General features: G+C 47.2%; 1 protein-coding gene across 3 annotated transcripts in view; it reads right to left on the reverse strand.

Annotated features, from left to right (window-relative positions):
- Positions 1-18,000, reverse strand: part of REEP1 (receptor accessory protein 1) — a 95,687-nt gene that overhangs the window by 38,542 nt on the left and 39,145 nt on the right. For all 3 annotated transcript variants that reach the window (XM_080932315.1, XM_080932314.1, XM_080932313.1), the window contains exons 2-3: positions 14,075-14,147; positions 8,263-8,339 (exon numbers count right to left, since the gene is read on the reverse strand). In XM_080932315.1, the coding sequence (XP_080788441.1) occupies positions 8,263-8,339; positions 14,075-14,147 (150 nt within the window). The remainder of the gene's footprint in view (positions 1-8,262; positions 8,340-14,074; positions 14,148-18,000) is intronic.

The following is an 18,000-nucleotide window of genomic DNA, read 5'->3' on the forward strand; positions in this document are numbered from 1 at the left end:
CTTTACAGCCATTTTCAGGTTCTCAAGTCTGACCACATCTACTTAAAACAGATCCTAGGCATCCTTACTTAAAATAAGATGCAGTAGATGAGAAGGTCTCTTATGCTAGTCAGAGGGACCAAAAAGACCTTCTCAGATAAAGGGAGCTAAAAATAAAAGCAACCCCTAACAAATCATTTCAGAGCGCTTTCAAACTCATACCGCCCCCTCTCCCCAGTCAACGGTCCACCTCACCAAAGCCCCTCTACTTTCTGGCTCTAATAGGCTCCTCCTAAATATTCTCCAGCCCCTAACTGGAGAACGGTTCTTCCCAGGCAAAACTGTTTAATCTTTATATATATATATATATATATATATATATATTTTTTTTTTTTTTAATTAAACTAATTAAAAAATTAAGCTAAACTGTTTAATCTTCATATATATTTATTTAATCTTTATACACATTATATATATATATATATATATATATATATATATATATATATATATATATATATATATGAGTACACTGCCTTCAGACACACCAGAAGAGGGCATCAGATCCCATTACAGATGGTTGTGAGCCACCATGTGGCTGCTGGGATTTGAACTCAGGACCTCTGGAAGAGCAGTCAGTGCTCTTAACCTCTGAGCCATCTCTCCAGCCCTGTTTCTTTTTTCACAGCCACCAAAGACTAGGGCTGAAAGAGAAGAGGCTTGGTTGCCACCCCCAGCACCCCTGAGTGGAAGACAGCAGTCATAAATAGTGGAGGAACTTTTGTTTGGAAAACAAATGATTTGCCCTTCAAGGGCAAAGCAACTGAATCCAGCAAGCTCAGATGCCTACCTAAGACACAGACAGTCCCAAGGATAGCATCACACCAGGGCTCTTCTACTTATTATGTAAAAGATGCTTTAAAAACATAGGTCGTGCATGCACAAAGTTAAGAAATGTTAAAGGGTCTGAGAGTACACAAAAGAGTTTTCCTCCTACCAGGTCCTCTAGACTCTGTTTCTTGCATCCCTTATATAGGGGCTAGGCCTATTCAATCAGGTGGCTCCCTACCTGTAATTCCCTGAATTGCCTGTTGGTGGCATTCACCGTCTCTATCCCCCCTACACCTTGCTTTCCCTAATCGGCATAGAATCTACAGTATACACTGGGGACCATCTCATGCCAGAACATGAAACGCTTCGGTCTCTTTCACGGCTTCCTACAGATGTCTAAGTTTCTCCTGGGTAAAGGGATTGATGACAACCTCCAGCTATCACAGCCAAGCTTCCAGCAAACTTCCCTGTAATATGCTTCTTTCCGGATGCATGCAAACGAGGCTATGGTCTGGGTACTCAGGAGTGGATTATCTGAGTGCACCTTGTAGGTAACAGGAAACCGGCATTTAGATCTCTCACTGCACAGCCAAGTAAGAGCCTCTGTCCCAGGCTACAGGATTAGCATTCAGGAAATTAGCATGTGCCTATTCGACTCTCCAGGGAGCCTCTCTGACTGCCCTGCCCACCTTGATTCTCTGAACCATTTGCTACAGATCTCTTGTTATTTAGTCTTTCTAGCATATTCCGCCCACCCACACTGGTGCAGCTTTTAAAAGCTTCTGCAAGAAAGCTGAAAAGATGGCTCTTGCCACCCAGAGAAGCAGAGTTTGGCTCCCAGCACCCACACAGGGAGACTCATGATTGTTTACACCTCCACCTCTGGGGAATTTGCACCTTCTTCTAGCCTCTGTGGACCCACATATGCCTATGATGAATGCAGATACATGGGTGTGCCCATCGGGTCTGCCTTTTGAGCAGGTGCCCCAATCGGATGCAGTAGCTCTAGACTGTACAGGAAGCCACTATTAGGCAGTCATGTCTGGTGGTGGAGCCTGGTTTGTTTCTTTATCTCTTCCTCTCTTCCCCTTTCTTTTCTTTTCCTTCCTTCTTCCCTTCTTCCTTTTATCTTTCTTCCTTTTTTCTTTCCTTCCTTTCTTTTTTCTTTATTCCTTCCTTCTTCCTTCCTTCCTTTCTCTCTCTCTTTCTTCCTTCCGTCCTTTCTTCCTCCATTTCTTTGACACAAGGCCTCATTATGTAGATTAGACTGGTTTCAAACTCACAGAGATCTGCCTTCCTCTGCCTTCTGAGGATTGGGATTAAAGGTGACCATCGCTATGGGCTTGGAGCCTGCTTTGACAATAGCCAGGAATAGGGAAATCAATGGGTTGTACAGGAGCTAATGTAGAATGAGTTTTCCTTTTGGGGGAAAGATGGTATCCGTATCCAGAGCACTAAAAAGACAGCTATTACAGTCTTTTTAACTCTGCCTGGGATTAAGAGGCAGGTATACTTTCAGGGCTTTAGCCCTTAACCTGTTACCCATTGAAAGACATGGGATAGTCAGGGGTGGTGTAATGGGCATGGTGGCAATTGCCTTTAAGTCCTAGCAGTCACAGTGGTGGGACAGAAGGATCATGAGTTTGAGGCCATACTAGGCTATACACTAAAACCTTGTCTCCAAACAAGATTACGGACTAGAGATGCCGCTTGGTGGGCAGAGTGTTTACTTAGCATGCACAAGTTCCTTCATGCCAGCACAGAATAAACTGGGCGTGGTACTGTACACTTGTTGCTCACCCCTCCAGAGTTTTCCTTGCTATGTCTTTGGTATTAACCCATCCCATGTTAAAAGCAAACCTCTAAGGAGCCTTCAGAAGTCATCCTCTGGTGGGTATCAGTGAGGAACGGGCCTCAGGTTGAGTGAGCCTTAAGTTTAGAGGGGAGGAAGCTGAAGTTTCTAGTGAGAATAGAATGGATATTTCCGGCCATGTGAGAGGGCTCCCAAGATGCTGGCTCCCCGAGATGCTGGCTCCCCCTGGGCTATTGTATAGAGGAGGGCAGGAGCTGTTCTTGAGGCCCCACACTTGAAAGCATGAATGGGTACAAGGATAAAGGAAAAGCCTGAGTGAGGAAATGGAAGGCAGAGACGAATGTGTGTGGAGGGAGATGAACATACTAACTACACTGGAGGAATGCGAGACTTCAACCTTAGAGAAGGGGTCAAGAGGCAAAGGCCACCAACTTCAGGCAGGGACAAAAAAAATGAGATGGGGGGTACTAACATCCATACCTCTGAGGGTTGGGAAATACCCTGACTGGGTGTCCTTCCCGAAGGCTGCACACAGTGCCTGGACAGACTCTGCACACTGAGCTCTATACACACTCAAAAGAGCTCTGTAGAGACGCCCCACCCCGCTTCTTACATTTTATACAGAGTGGGACAGACCTGTGGCAGTCTGTCTATACTAACCAATCTCTAGATCACAACACTAAGCACTACTACAGAATTATTAAGTACCAGTGCCAAGTCATTACCTAGATCACAGGAGAGGGAAATACGGAACCGAGTAGGTCTACAGTATGTCACGGTCAGCAGAGAGGGGGCAACTGCAGCTGGCTGGAGTCCCTAAACTTCAGTGGGAGGGACTTAGGGTGCTCTCTGAGGTTCTCTCTGCTCCCCCTTCAGAACTTTCTTTTCTTCCCATTTGTGAGTTATTCTTAAGCTAGTCAGGTATCTGTTGTTTGCTAGAACAGATTCAAGACCTCCAATAACCCATGGCTCCTGAGCCAAAGCCTGCCACCTGATTTTATGAATAAAGATGGATTACAATACCGGCTACGCATGGCTCAGCTGAGTAGCTATAAAGAAGAGTGTACAGGCCTCAGAGCTCAAAATATATCTTTACAAAAACAAAACAAAACAAAAAGCCTGTGCTGCTGATGCTTCCAGAATAATCATTCACACACAGAGCCAGGCCCCAGCCGGGTATCACAGGATCCTTCACGTTGAGCTGGCTTCACTAACACAATCTCAGTCAACTAAGCCATCTGCTTCCAGCCCACCCTAACATCTTAGTCATCAGCCCAGGGATAGAAAGGGTTAACTGTACAGTGTTTCTAGAAGACAACACAGGTAACACTTCATAGTGCTAATCCTCAGTGGACAATGGCTGATATGGGGGAGAGGAAAGAGTCATTATTCTGAGGGAGGGTTGCCAGTGATTGAATCTAGGGTGTCGCACATACTAAGTGCATTCTTCCACTGAGGCTGTACCCCCATTCCACAGATGTACTTCTTTTTCTTACCTCGCCTCTCTTCTGCTTCTCTCTTCCTCCTTCCCTTGTCCCTCCCTCCCTCCTTCTTCCCTCCCTTGCTCTTCCCTCCCTCATCCCCCCTCTCTCCCTTCCTCCTCTCTATTTTTCTTTTTTTGGTGGTGTTGGAACTGAACCCAGGGACTCACACCTGCTAAGCAAATGCTCTGCCAATGAACTATACCCACAGTGAATAAACCACTTTATAACTTTAGAAGGATGAAATGAAATCACCTCCACATGCTGAGCAAATCTTCATCCTACCTATTCTGTAACTACTTAGCTGCTGCCTCTGTCAATACAGAACACACACACACACACACACACACACACACACACAGAGAGAGAGAGAGAGAGAGAGAGAGAGAGAGAGAGAGAGACTGAAAGAGAGAGAGAAACCTGGAGATCCCTTCTCTGTAGAGTTGAGGCCTCCAGAAGGGCAAGAGACCCTCATTTCCCACCCATAAACACTTAGATGCCACCAACAACCAAGGGGGCCAAAAAAAGGTGACAGGTGAAGCCTCCACTTGGCAAACAAGGAAGGCGGAGGTTCTACCCATCCTGTACAAACAGTCCAGACATACCAGGTGCCAAATACATTCCCACTACGGACAGGGTTTTGCCCATGACCCTCTCTTCCTGGTGTTTTGTCCCTGAATATGTACCTTACACAGCAAAAGGATTTACAGGTACAATGAAGGCTGTGTGAAGCTGATTTTAAGATGGGGAGATATCTGGATTACTGGGGTGAACCTATCGAATTGCATGTTATAGAGTAGACACAGATCTTCTGTTGGAAGTAGAAGACAGAACCTGAAGCCTTGGAAGGATCAAGATGCTATTGTGATCTTGAAGAAGAAAGAAGGGAGGGGTCTTAGTCAGGGTTCCTATTCTATATCTATTCATCACAACCTAGAAGCAAGTTGGGGAGGAAAGGGTTTATTCAGCTTACACTTCCATATTGCTGTTCATCACCAAAGGAAGTCAGGACTGGAACTCAAGCAGGTCAGGAAGTAGGAGCTGATGCAGAGGCCATGGAGGGATGTTACTTACTGGCTTGCTTCCCCTGGCTTGCTCAGCCTGCTTTCTTATAGAACCCAGGTCTACCAGCCCAGGGATGGCTCCACCCACAATGGGCTGGGCCAGGGATGGCTCCACCCACAATGGGCTGGGCCCTCTCCCCTTGATCACTAGTTGAGAAAATGCCTCACAGCTGGATCTCACGGAGGCATTTCCTCAGCTGAGGCTCCTTTCTCTGTGATAACTCCAGCTTGTGTCAAGTTAACCAGTACAGGAGGGGTGCATGTTAAGAAAACAGAGCAGTGGTCCTACAACCACCATGAACAAAATGCGGGCAACAACCTGAAAGACTGAGAAGCTGGAATCTTCCCAGAGCCTTCAAACTGAGCCCCAACTGCTCCACACTGTTACCCTGGACTTGTGAGGGTCTGAGCAGAGAACTCGGTTCACCCCACCCCAGCTTCTAGCTTGTAGAAATGGCAGAGAAAGAACCATGTGTTCCTTTGAACGGCGAGAGCTGTGTTAATTTATCATGTTAGCAAAAGCAAACTTATATACCTTAGCAAATAAAAATCAAATTGACAGGGCTAGGTGTAGCAGGAGTGCCTTTAATCCTAGCACTTGGGGGGCAGGGGCAAGAGGATCTCCGTGATTTCAAGGCCATCATGGTCTACAGAGTAAGTTCAAGGACAGCCAGGGCTGAGACTCTGTCTCAAGACAACTGAAAAAATAATAATATTGACCAAAAAAAATTAGTGGTTGAGTACTTACTAGGCAGGAAACTAAAACTGTACCCGTGGTCAGTGGATAGTCCAGCAACTAGACAGGAGCAAGCCACCATTAGCCAGGATTTTCACCCAGCAAAATTAACAAGGTTAACATGTCGATATGCCAGGAAAGAGCCCCCGAGACCAATACTGTAGTTCCCTGGCAATCACGGGCAGGAGCAAGGACAGCAGGACAGAACACAGCACTAGACAGAGGGAGCCTTAAGGATCCGTGACTGGATGACTCAAGGGGTAGGTAGCAGACACTATCTAGTGGACTTCCCACTCTTTGCTGGCCAGGGGCCCAGCACCCTCATCTCTACAGGTGACACAGAGGCTTCTTGTGTAAGCTGCACACAATGGTCTGATTTCTTGTGACAGCTTTGGGGTTCTGAGGAAGACAGGGATGGCACAGCAGGGTCTATCTCTACTCACGGAGGCCCCGTCCAACCTGTGTCATTGTCGAAACAAGACAACAGGGTAAGGCACACTGAGCCATCAATCCAGATTCCAGCAGTGGCTGAGACATGGTTCCTTCAGAAGAGAGACTGGATAGCTATGGTCTGATAATTAAGTTCTAAAATGGTATTCAAAGACATACTGCCACGGTCTGACTTTGGGCCTATGATGCTGTGGGGTTGGGGTATATATGTTCCAACTGGTCATTGTAGAGTAAATAAAAATGTCTGTTAACTCCCTTAAATATGAACAGGAGACTATTGGTATTCACTGCCATTGAGAGAGAGCCATTGCTAAAAATAGCCATATTGATTTCTTTTTGGGGTAAAGAATTAAGACAAAGTTTCATGGAGCCTAGGCTGGCCTTGTACTTAACTAGATAGCCAAAGCTGATCTTGAACTCTTGATCCTGCCTCTGCCTCCCAAGTGTTGAGACTAAAGATGTGCATCTAGCAAGAGTATTGTTTGTAAGTGAAGAAAGCCAAAGAACCCAATGTCCATCAAAGGGACACTAATTGTGACCGAAGAGATGGCTCAGTAGTTTAGAGTGCAGGTTGCTCTTTCAGAAGGCCTCAGTGTGGTTTCCAGCACCCCCACTAGGCCACTCTCTACCACCAGGGGATATGATGTCCACTTCTGGCCTCCTCAGGAACCCACACTCATACATACATACCCACTCCCCGGAGACCTACCCTCAATTAAAAATAAAATAGATCTTTAAACATGTTTATAAAGGACACTAATTAAATAAGTTACACTTCATCTATACACTCCATCTATGTGACCACTGAAAAACAAGTAGGCACATTTATGGTCCTATGAACATATTTCTAAAATGAATGCAATAAGCAAATATAACTGTTCTGTCTAATACGAGTATTAAAAAGGAGAAATGAAAAAAATATATAAACACAACACACCTGTAATCCCAGCATTTAGGAACCAGAGAGAAAGGGTTTGAGTGGTAAAGACCAGTCTAGGCTACATCGAGATGTCTCAAAAAAAAAAAAAAAAAAAAAGATATCATAAAAAAGGAAGACAGGGGAGATGGATCAGTGGGTAAAGTGCTTGCTGTACCAGGCAACAACCCGAGTTGATCCCCAGAACACACATAAGATTGGAAGGAGATAACTGACCCCACATAGCTGTTCTCTCCCTTCCATGCGTGTGCCGTGCTATACCTGTGCACATGCATACCACATACGCATCACAGGCAGCACACACACATACATACCTACACACAGAATCATACATTTAAAAAGATAAAAATGTCCGTATCAGTGTGGGTGCACTAGCATAGCAACAATTTCGTTTTTAGTTTTGGTTTTCTGAGACAGGGTCTGTCTTTGTAGTCCTGCCTGACCTGGAATCCAGGATGGCTTCGAACTCAGATCCGCCTGCCTCTGCCTCAAGAGTGCTGCAATTAAAGGCGTGTTCTGCCATGCCTGACGCCCACAAATGTTGTAGAGGACATACAAGTGTGAATACTGTCTATGGGAAGAGCACATGGGTTAGGAGGAGATGTGGTATTTTAACTGCAGGCTTAGTTTGTCTTGCAGTGCTGGGCCGAGCCCAGGACCTCATATACACAGCGCTGGCGCTCTACTCCTGAGCTCCGCATACTCCGAGGCATAAGCATACCCCTATATTTCATTTCTTTTCTTCTTTGCCACATGGATACTTTACCAACTCCATTTGTGGAGGGACTCTTGCTTGTTTAGTCTATGCTACTTCCCGAGTGCCTTATACAACACGGGCTCTTAGGGATCCCATCAAAGACTTGAATAACGGGTAGGGAGCCATTTATTAAAAACGCTCCAATTAACATTCACATCTCTCCACCAGCAGGCCAAGCTGCCCTTTGAATATCCCCAGTCCCATGAGCACTTACCAGCAAAGGAAGATGTCTGTGAACGTCTCTGCTGTGGTGAAGAGGGCAAATATAATCCAGTACATCATCCACTTGACCTGTTGAAGGGAAGGCGGAGTTGGTAGGCAGGGTTATGGCTGCCCAGTGCCAAGACAGTGGACACCGAGGTGGTCACAGGCAGTGCCACCTGCCCCTGTCATACTTCCTGAACTCAGTAACAACTCTGGCTCCAGCACACCTTGATGCTAAGAGTGAACAAGCTGGTCTGCAATCAGAACAAGATTCCAAGCACAATCCTTGGAGGAATCACAGATCTAATCCAGGTTCACTATGTCTGAGGTCAAAGCCCCAAAGAGCCGGGGAAGGAGCTTAAGCCCGGCAGACTGACTGCAAGTTCAAGTGGGGAGAACCTCGGAGAAGAAGGAGAGCCAAGAAGAGGAAAACTCCTAAAATGGACACGGTATGCTGTCTTTAAAGTCTTCGCCAGAATCCCAGTGTTCAAGATTCTGAAGCAGGAGGATCATGAGGTTGAGGTCAGCCTGAACTACAGAGCAAGAATCTTTTACAAAAATAACAAAGCTCTTAGCTGGAACTTGGACTTCAAAGAACCAAAGTTAAGATTTTCAAACAGGGACTTCAATGTGTATACTAAATGAAATCTTTTTAAAAAGGTTAAGTATTCGGAAAACTTGGGAAAGACTGGGTACCCGATGGATGCTATAGTTCCAGATTATTCTGGTTCTTCAGGTTTCTTCATAGGTCAGAGACAACCTCTCAGGGAGAGTGTTGTTTCTGTAAGGATATGGGAGGCACCCCTGATCTTTCACTTATTCCTGCCCAAAGACTCCATTTAATAATATTAGTGAATAGATGAATTGCAACAGTTTCAGTCTTGAGAAAGAGTCTCACTCAGTATTAGCAGCTCCCCAAGGACAGTGACCACCACACAGCCAATAGGAACTGATAGAGTTATTAAGGACACTGGGTGGGAAGGTTGGTGATTGTAATCGCATGCGTCTGCGGAAGACTGCTCAGAGACGCAAGACCCCTGGCTCCAAAGAATGAGGAAGGCATCTGCACTGGTGAGCAGCTGTCACTAGGAGCCACAAAGCAGGCAGAGACTCTCTTCCAGAGACTCCAAAGAGAAACAGCCCAGCCGACACTTGGATGACATTTAAAATAACAACAAAAGGATGTAAAGATGAGAGTGTAGCCACAGCATTAAATATTAGTCGTCACGAGGGAGTTATTGTTACAGTCTTCAAATTTTGCATTATCCTGGGCTAAAGAGATGGCTCAGCCATTGAGAGCACTGGCTGTTCCTTCAGAGGACCTGGGTTCAATTCCCAGTCACTACATAGTGACTCATAACTTTCTGTCACTCCAGTCCCAGGGGACTGGATGCCCTTTTCTCACCACTGTGGGTACTGCAAGCATATGGTGCACTTACGGACATGTAGGAAAAACATCTACACCCATAAAATAAAATAAAATGAAATATAGCACCATTCAGTAACCTTTGTTTTTGTTCATATTTTATAAATTATAAATAATAAATATAATCTCAGGTATAACCAATTTAAAAATAATAAAAAATATTTTTAAAAGCTAGTTCAAGAGACCATTGACTTATCTCAGAGAAAATGGTCCAAAGCAAATCTCAGGGAGTGGCTGTCGAGAAGGTTAGGAGATCTGGGTTGGGGGGTGACAAAGGTCCTCAGGACGAAGGGCACAGTCACCAACTGGGCGTGAGGATTGAGTTGGATGGTGAAGGAGAAGCTGGAGCCCCAGGGAAGTCCCAGGCTGTCTCCTGTACAATGGGGTTATGAAGGGCCACAGTCGAGAATCATTTGGAAGAGAATATTCATCAAGGAATGTGAGAGATCAAAACAGAATAGATCTCAGGGGTGTGCTGGGGGGTGGAAATAGGAGAGATTAGGTGTTGGGGAGGTAGAAAGTACTGAAAGAAATGACTGGATTTGGGGGAACATTTTGGTGGCAAGGTGGAAACAGTGCAATGGAAATCCCATGGGCTCTCTAAGAGTAATTCCTGCAAAGACTCCTAGTGATGAAGGACAGAGGGTATCTTCTGTAACCCTCAGGTGAAGGGATCAGGACACCAACCCAGCCACAAAACCTTCAACCTATCGGTTGTCCTGCTGGCAGGGTGTTCTGGGACCAGAGCCCAGCAAAACCAACATCAAAGAGACCAGAGAGAGTTAGTTCATCCAGCAACGGATGGGAGCAGATGCAGAGACCCACAGCCAAGTGTCAGGCAGAACTCAGAGAGACCTGCGGAGGAGCCGGAGGAAAGAGCGGAGGAACCAGACATGTCGGGGACACACAGCCCACAGAATCAACTGACTAGGACTCGTGGGAATTTAAGAGAGCAGGAAACCCATGTGGGTCTGACCGAGGTCCTCAACTTACATGTTCTGGATGAGCAGCTTTGTGGGTTTCTTTTTTGTGGGAAACTTAATGGGAGCAGGGGCTGTTCCTGACTCTTCTGTCTACTTGTGAAACTCTTTCTCCTGCTGGGTTGCCTTGTGCAACCTTGATGTGATGGTACAGGCTGGTTCTCACTGTAGCTTCTTAGGCAATATTTGGTTGATGTCCCTGGGAGGCCTGGTCTTTTCTGAGGGGAGGTGGAAGGGGTGGATCTTAGAGAGAGAGGAGAGGTGAAGGAAGCGGAGGGAGGGGAAACTGCAGCCAGGATGTAATATATGAGAGAAGAATAAAATAAATAAATAAATAAATAAATAAATAAATAAATAAAAGTTCCCTAGATCAAACTGACTCGTGGCCATGTCTATGAGAAACTGTCTTGATTGTTAATCAATATAGGAGGCCCTGCCCACTTTAGGCGGTACCATTCCCTGGGCAGGGGGTACTGCATTACATAAGGAAGCTAGCTGATCACGGGCCCAAGTGAGCCATCAAAACAGCATTCTCCATGGTTCTGCTATACTTCCTTGGCTGTGAGCAAATTTCCTTGTTAGAGGCACTGCCGCATGCATGACTAGCAGGCATCCTGCCTTTGAGATCCTGCTTGAGTTCCTGCCCTTGCTTCTCTCAGTGACGGATAGACATCTATAAGTATACGCCAAGTTCTTTCCTCTCCAAAGTCGCTTTTGATCAAAGTGTTTTCTTTTTTATAAGTTTTAAGATTTCTTCCTATTTTTTAATCCCTGTCTCCCTGTTTTCTGTCCTTGTCTCTCTCTCTGTTGCTCACTCTCTCATTCGTGCTGTGTGTGTGTGTGTGTGTGTGTGTGAGAGAGAGAGAGAGAGAGAGAGAGAGAGAGAGAGAGAGAGAGAGGGAGGAATTGTGTTTGTATGTGTGTGTAAGAGTGTTTGTGTGTGTGAGAGAGGGATTGTGTTTGTGTGTGTGTGTGTAAGAGTGTTTGTGTGTGTGTGTGAGAGAGAGTATGTATATGCATGTGAGAATGTTGTGTGTGAGAGAGGGAGAATGTGCTTGTGTGTGTGTGTAAGAGAGAGGAAGAATGTGTTTATGTATGTGAGTGTGTGTGTGAGAGTGTGTTTGTGTGTGTATGTGTGAGAGAGTGTGTATATATGTGTGAGTATGTGAGAGAAGGAGAATGTGCTTGCATGTGTATTTGTGTGTGAGTGTGTGTGTTTGTGTGTGTGTGTGTGTGAGAGAGAGAGGAGGAGGAAGGAGGAAGGGAGGGAGGGAGGGAGGGAGTGGGAGAGAGAGAGGGAGAGAATGAAAATGTGTGTGCATGCACACACGTGTGGACAGAGTTAGGAGGCAAGTCTCCCTTGGTACTACTCAGCTCCTGTATCCCAAAGCCATTTTTACGGGGAAACCTTCTCCTCCTAACCCCCAAGCTCCCCCGTGGGGAAGTGTGCACCACCCCAGCCAACATAAACAGCTGCTCTACCTGTCAGTCAGGACTCACTCTAAATTAATGAATTGCCATTCTGGCTGGCCACACACCAGGCTCCTGTGAGTTAAGTCAGCACATAACAATTCACCAGGGTTTGGTCTCTCCCAGCTGGCCAAGCCGTGCTCAGCCCCTGCTCTGCAGCGGATCAGCCTTGAATTACAGAGACCTCAGTGTGGCCTCCCTGGCACAGCTGCTAGCACCACAGGTGGGGAGGGGTCAGGAGGGACAGAGCTAGAAGAAGCTGCCCCATTGCTTTAGCCTGGGCTGTTGAGAACCAGGAGCCTCAGTGTTTGCAGCTCCTCGGCTATTTATAGCAGGCACAAGAGCTGTCCTCACGCATACCAGGGATGGGCTTCCAGAAGTTACCCACTCCAAGTCCCCTGCTAAGAGCAGCTGAAGTGAGTAGTTCTGGGAAAAGGGGGGCTGGGCTTTGGCTACAGTTGTCCTGGAGGTGTTCATCATAAAGACTCCTGGGAAATCCATGAAAATAATGACTTTCAAGCTAGCTCTGAATTAATTAATCCATAGTTTTAAAAGAAAACTGACTAATTCCAGGTTACATCTTGTTTTACATGTACTTTATGCTCATTGTAACTAGTAAGATCTTAATACACACTATCAAACCTTAAAAAAAAATTAAGTACTGACAAAAATGTACTCGCATACTTTTGTGCATAAATGCTTAAAAATCTGTACATTTATCTTTGTTTTTTAAAATAAAGTTGTTCAATTAAAAAAAAAGATTTTACGTTTCTTTTTCTGTGTGCATGAGCACACATGGGCGGGTTGTGTGATATGTATGTGTGTTAGAGTGTATTTGTGTATGCAGGTCCCTGAGGTCAGAAGAGGGTATTAGATCCTCTAAGCTGGAGTCACAAGTGCTCTTACAGGTGCCTCCTAAAATGGGTGCCGGGATCTGAACCTTGGTTCTCTGCAACAGCAGTAAGAACCCTTAACCACTGAACCATTTCTCCAGCCCTTGAATTATTTATTTTTACCTACACCCCAGGATTACAAGGGATGATGTTGGGCGCTCTTAACATTAATGACTGCAATCCTCTAAAGAGTGAGTCCTCCCTACCCCTAACTTGGCAAGCAGCATCTTCTAAGAGAAGAGGGACTGTCATCACTCTGGTGTTCAGAAGATGACCTGAGGCTCTTGGAGGTTTAAGCCACTAGACTATAGTCTAGCATATAAATTATGTCAATAAGAGTCCAGAGCTAGGACTTGGCAACTCAGTCCCTTTATGACCAAACCCACGTCCTTCGCACTTTGACCTGGGCTAGTGTCCTACAAAGGGAAGGACATCCTCGTCTCATTCTTCACTAAGCATGTCTTGGTCAATGAGGAGGGCAGGATAGGAGGAACCCTGGGATCACCAGGAATGCTGCCAGTGGCCCCCAAATCATCCAACAGTAATTTCTGAAAGCCTCCAACTGGAGAGCCCTCCTGACCCCACTGCCATGGGTTCAGCTCTGTGCCAAGTGCCGTAGAGAGATGATCATGAACACCTCCATCCCCAAAGGGCTCGCACATCAGCCAGGCTTAAACTGGTGTTGGAAGACAGACTGGAAGGTTGGGGGGGCAGGAGTCAGAACCAGCAAGCCAGGAAATCACCCAGGTCAGCTGGCTTCTCAAACCCATGCACCTTCTCTCAAAGCCAGAAGGCTTTGTTTCCCAGGTGAAGAAACTGGGCTGCGAGAGATGAAGTCACCTGTGGCACCCGGACCCTGGTCTCAGATTCAATTTCCTCTCCTGCTCCTCAACTTCCCTCTCTTCAATACTTATGGTCTGGGATGGGTTTGGATGGGGACAGGACTTCTGTGAAGTCACATGAGAAGGGCGATAGGTTCCCTCTTGCCACAGACCCAGGCTAAGACCCGTTCACTCTCAGCCCCCGCCCCGACCAGTGAGAGGCTTCACTTACATATTCTTTAATGTCCTTGGACTTCACAGCCTTGTATGAATAATATGCAGGATAAAGGGTGCCAAATATAAGCCTGCAGAGACGAGACAGAGGGAAAAAGAGAGTCATGATTTTCACCCATCCTGCTCGACGGAAATTGTACATTCTCACTTCTGGGGGACCATTCAAGTCAGGGAAATGAATCCCGAGGGTTTCCTGTTCACCGCTACATCTTAGAAAACCCTTCTGAAACAGCCACCCACACACTTCCTTCTAGCATGGCTTGGGCAGCATGGAAGGTTGACTAGGAGCTACGGAGGTCAAGATGGGAGGAGACAGCTCAGCTGAGCGGCCGCGGCTCTGTGGAAGGATGACTCCCTCTGCTGATGCTGGTCCCCATCAGCAGCTCCTGGAAGCCTGCAATCATTGGATTTGACCTTAGCATCTTGCAGCCAGCCATAAGCTTTCATAATCACAAGTCAGGTCACCTCTCCTCCCGTCAGCATACTTCCCCCGCCGCCTTCACTTCTCGATGCTCCTAAGATGCAAGTAAATATTACACCGGTTGGCTAATTGGTACTTGAGTTCTCTCTAGGGTCAGTGAGTACTTAACTCTCCGGCCTGCATCTGAGATTCATCTGCAGGGGAAGCTCTACCTGTCCCTGTTCTCCACACCTCACCTTAGTCAATGCTGCTTGCTTTCTTCTCGAACCTTTCCTCTCTGTCTTTTTTATTAATACCCGCTCATCTGTCAGATCCCAACTCCCACACGATTCCCTGGACACCCCTGTGACTTCCCAGACTAGCTCAACCCTCCCCAAGGAACTCTCTCAGCACCATGCACATGTTATCTGAGTGTTCTTTTACCCGGTGCTTTGATTGACAGCCATCAGTGAACTGTAAACCCCCCCCCCCCAGGGCTGAGTACACATTTCGGGGGAGAAGGAGCACAGGGCCTCATTATTTGGCCCAGGCGGTCCTCAACCTGAAGATCTCCTTGGCTCAACCTCCTAAGCACTGAGAGCATGTGTGTTTTTAAAACTTTATTCATCTGTGTATGTGTTCAAGTGGCTACTCCAGCACACATCCGTAAGTCAGAGGACAACTCCCGGGAGTCAGTGTTTTTCTTTCACGATGTGGGTCCCAGGGATTGGACTCGGATCAATCAGGCTTGGCAGCCAGCACCTTCACACACTGAGTCATCTCACCAGCCCAGTATACACTTATTTTTGAGACAGGGTCTCTCTCTGTAGCTCTACTTGGCCCGTATAGATCAAGATGGCCTCAAACTCATAGAGTTCTGGGATTCTAGGTGGCACCACCACACTCAGCCTAATCGGTCGTTTTAAATGAGCAAACAGTGTCAGACCTAGAAGAGCTCATACTTGTGCTCAAATGACAAAGCCATTTGCAACTGTCACCTCAGTGCAAGCAGACTGGGTAAAAGAGCTACACAGTCTCAGATCTTAAGAGAGGGGCACTCTCAGACAGAACTTGGGGATCCATTCTTGTTAGGAATGAAACCATGCTGAGAATATCCAACGTTAATACCTATTCGGCATTTAGAGTCACAGAAGAGATGCAAGTAACCAGGCAAGGGACAGCTTTACCAGAAGCAGTGTGGCTGGTGCACCAGTGTCTATGGGAAATAATAGAAAGAACCAGGCCAGCTCTGACACAGGAGAAAGGTGTGTGTGTGTGTGTGCGCGCGCACAGATGCCTGTTTCAAGTACTTACAAGTCTTGTTATATATTTTAGACTTCTCTGGCCAAGAAGCCCCCTTCTGCACACAGACAGGTTTCCACTCGCTTGCCCAGGGTCTCCTAAGGCAGGGGCTGGACCAGACCGACTGGCCCCTTCCCAGCCTGTCCTGTTACCAGGGGCTGAATGAGAGACATAAGAAGCCGGATAAGCAAGAAAGGGGGACAAAGGTCGGCTGGAAGGGAGAGGAAGAGTGAGGCTGGCAACGGGAGGGAGGGAGCTCAAGAAGACAGTGCTGGGTATGGTGATGATGGTGAGCGTGGTGATGATGGTGAGCGTGGTGGTGACAGTGACTGTGGTGGTGATGGTGAACGTGGTGATGATGGTGACTGTGGTGATGATGGTGAGCGTGGTGGTGATGGTGAGGATGGTGCTGATGGTGACCATGGTGGTGATGGTGAGCATGGTGATGATGGTGAGCATGGTGATGATGGTGAGGATGGTGCTGATGCTGAGCATGGTGATGACGGTGACTGTGGTGGTGATGGTGAGCATGGTGATGATGGTGAGCATGGTGATGATGGTGAGCATGGTGATGATGGTGAGGATGGTGCTGATGCTGAGCATGGTGGGTAATGTTGGAATTCTAGTACTTAAAAGACAGAGATGTGAGTTGGAGGTCGGCCTGCTTTCCAGAGTGTGTCTCAGGCCAGCCAGAGCCACCCAGCAAGACCCTGTCTCAGGACACGGAACAGGGCAGGTGAGACAGCTCCAAACCTAATGACCTGAGTTTGATCCCAGGGAAAAGGGTGGATGGAGAGACCTGCTCTTCCCTCTTGTTCCCTGACTTCCACACATGCACCGTGACGCACGCCCACATGCCCACCCATCCCACACACTAAATAAGGAAATAAATGTGATTTTTATAAAGAAGGTGGGCCAAAGACTGTGGCCAGACTGAGGGGCCCCAGGTTCAGGTCCAGGTGACCCGATGGAGGAGGTCTCCCCAACTACTTTGTCCCTCTCTTGGCCTGTCCCACTCCCAAGCATTTTTGGGAATCAGAGAGCATTTCCTTCCTAGCTGAGGCCTTTTATGGCCTGGTCACTGTCCCCGAGATCAGGCTCCTCTCCCGTCCTGCCTACACTGTTACAGCTTCCCTGCAGTTTCTCTGCCTCATCCTTATCCAAAGGACTTAGGCAGTCTCTCTAAGGTCTGACTCTCAGGGCATCCCAGAGCCTGGAACCAAGCCTACTTTATTTGTAGCTCTTCCTGGCGTGGAAGGGAGAGGCCAGTAAATATGTATTCATGGCATGAAGTTCTAGACAGTGGAGACTCCGAAGTCAGCGTCTTCCAGGGGACACCTGTGACCTTGCACGAGGTCTTGGCAATGAGGTGTGCACCAGATAGCACCTTGCTGAATCCGCAAGGCCTCAGGCACGGTGCCAGCAATTCTGGGGAAATAAACGTGTGCTCCCTGGGCTCAGATACCACATGTCTGTCAGGCTGGTTTCCCGCCCTTGTTTGGAGGGAGCACATAAACAGTGGAAGAAGGATCCAGGGGCCTATTGAGTGGTACCTTTGTGAACGCCACTGAGCCACAATACCCACCCTCTTAGTGGTCAGAGCTGGAAACCTCAAGAGGTACCTAGCCAGGGAGGCCTGGACTCCATCAGACAGTCTGCCCAGACATGAACTTGTAAGGACCCCTCCCTGCCTGAGACTTGCTTGACAACAGGAGGGTTGCTCCACAGACTTACATTTGAATCTCTGCGAACTCAAGGACACTTAGCATTTCACCTCCCAAGGGAAGAGAGGCTGGGGCCAAGGTGGCTAGATCTCTAGAAGAAAGGAACAAAGAAGGTCCTCGCTGAAGGGGTTTGGCATCTGTGCCTGTTTAAGCCGAATGAACTATTCGGGGGAGATTTAAGCCTTCAATCCTCAGTTCCTTCTGCTGCCCCAATCTTTAGTGCCACCAATCAACCCCAGGAACGCTTCCTTTTCCTTTACAGAACCCCACAATCCTTTAAGATCCCTCCCCCAAAAGTCACTTCAGTTCAACCTGCTCACTCCCCTCTCAGAAAGCTGTGTTTGGTTTTTGAGACAGCGTCTTATGTAGCCAAGGTCCATTTCAGATTCACTCTGTAGCTAAGGATGACCCTGGCCTCCTGATCTTCATGAATTCACCTCCTGCATCCTGACTGTTCGTGTGGCCCTGGGACAAACTCAGGGATTCAGGAATGCTATT

Source organism: Micromys minutus (genome assembly GCF_963924665.1).
Source record: "Micromys minutus genome assembly, chromosome: 18".
NCBI classification, from domain to species: domain Eukaryota; kingdom Metazoa; phylum Chordata; class Mammalia; order Rodentia; family Muridae; genus Micromys; species Micromys minutus.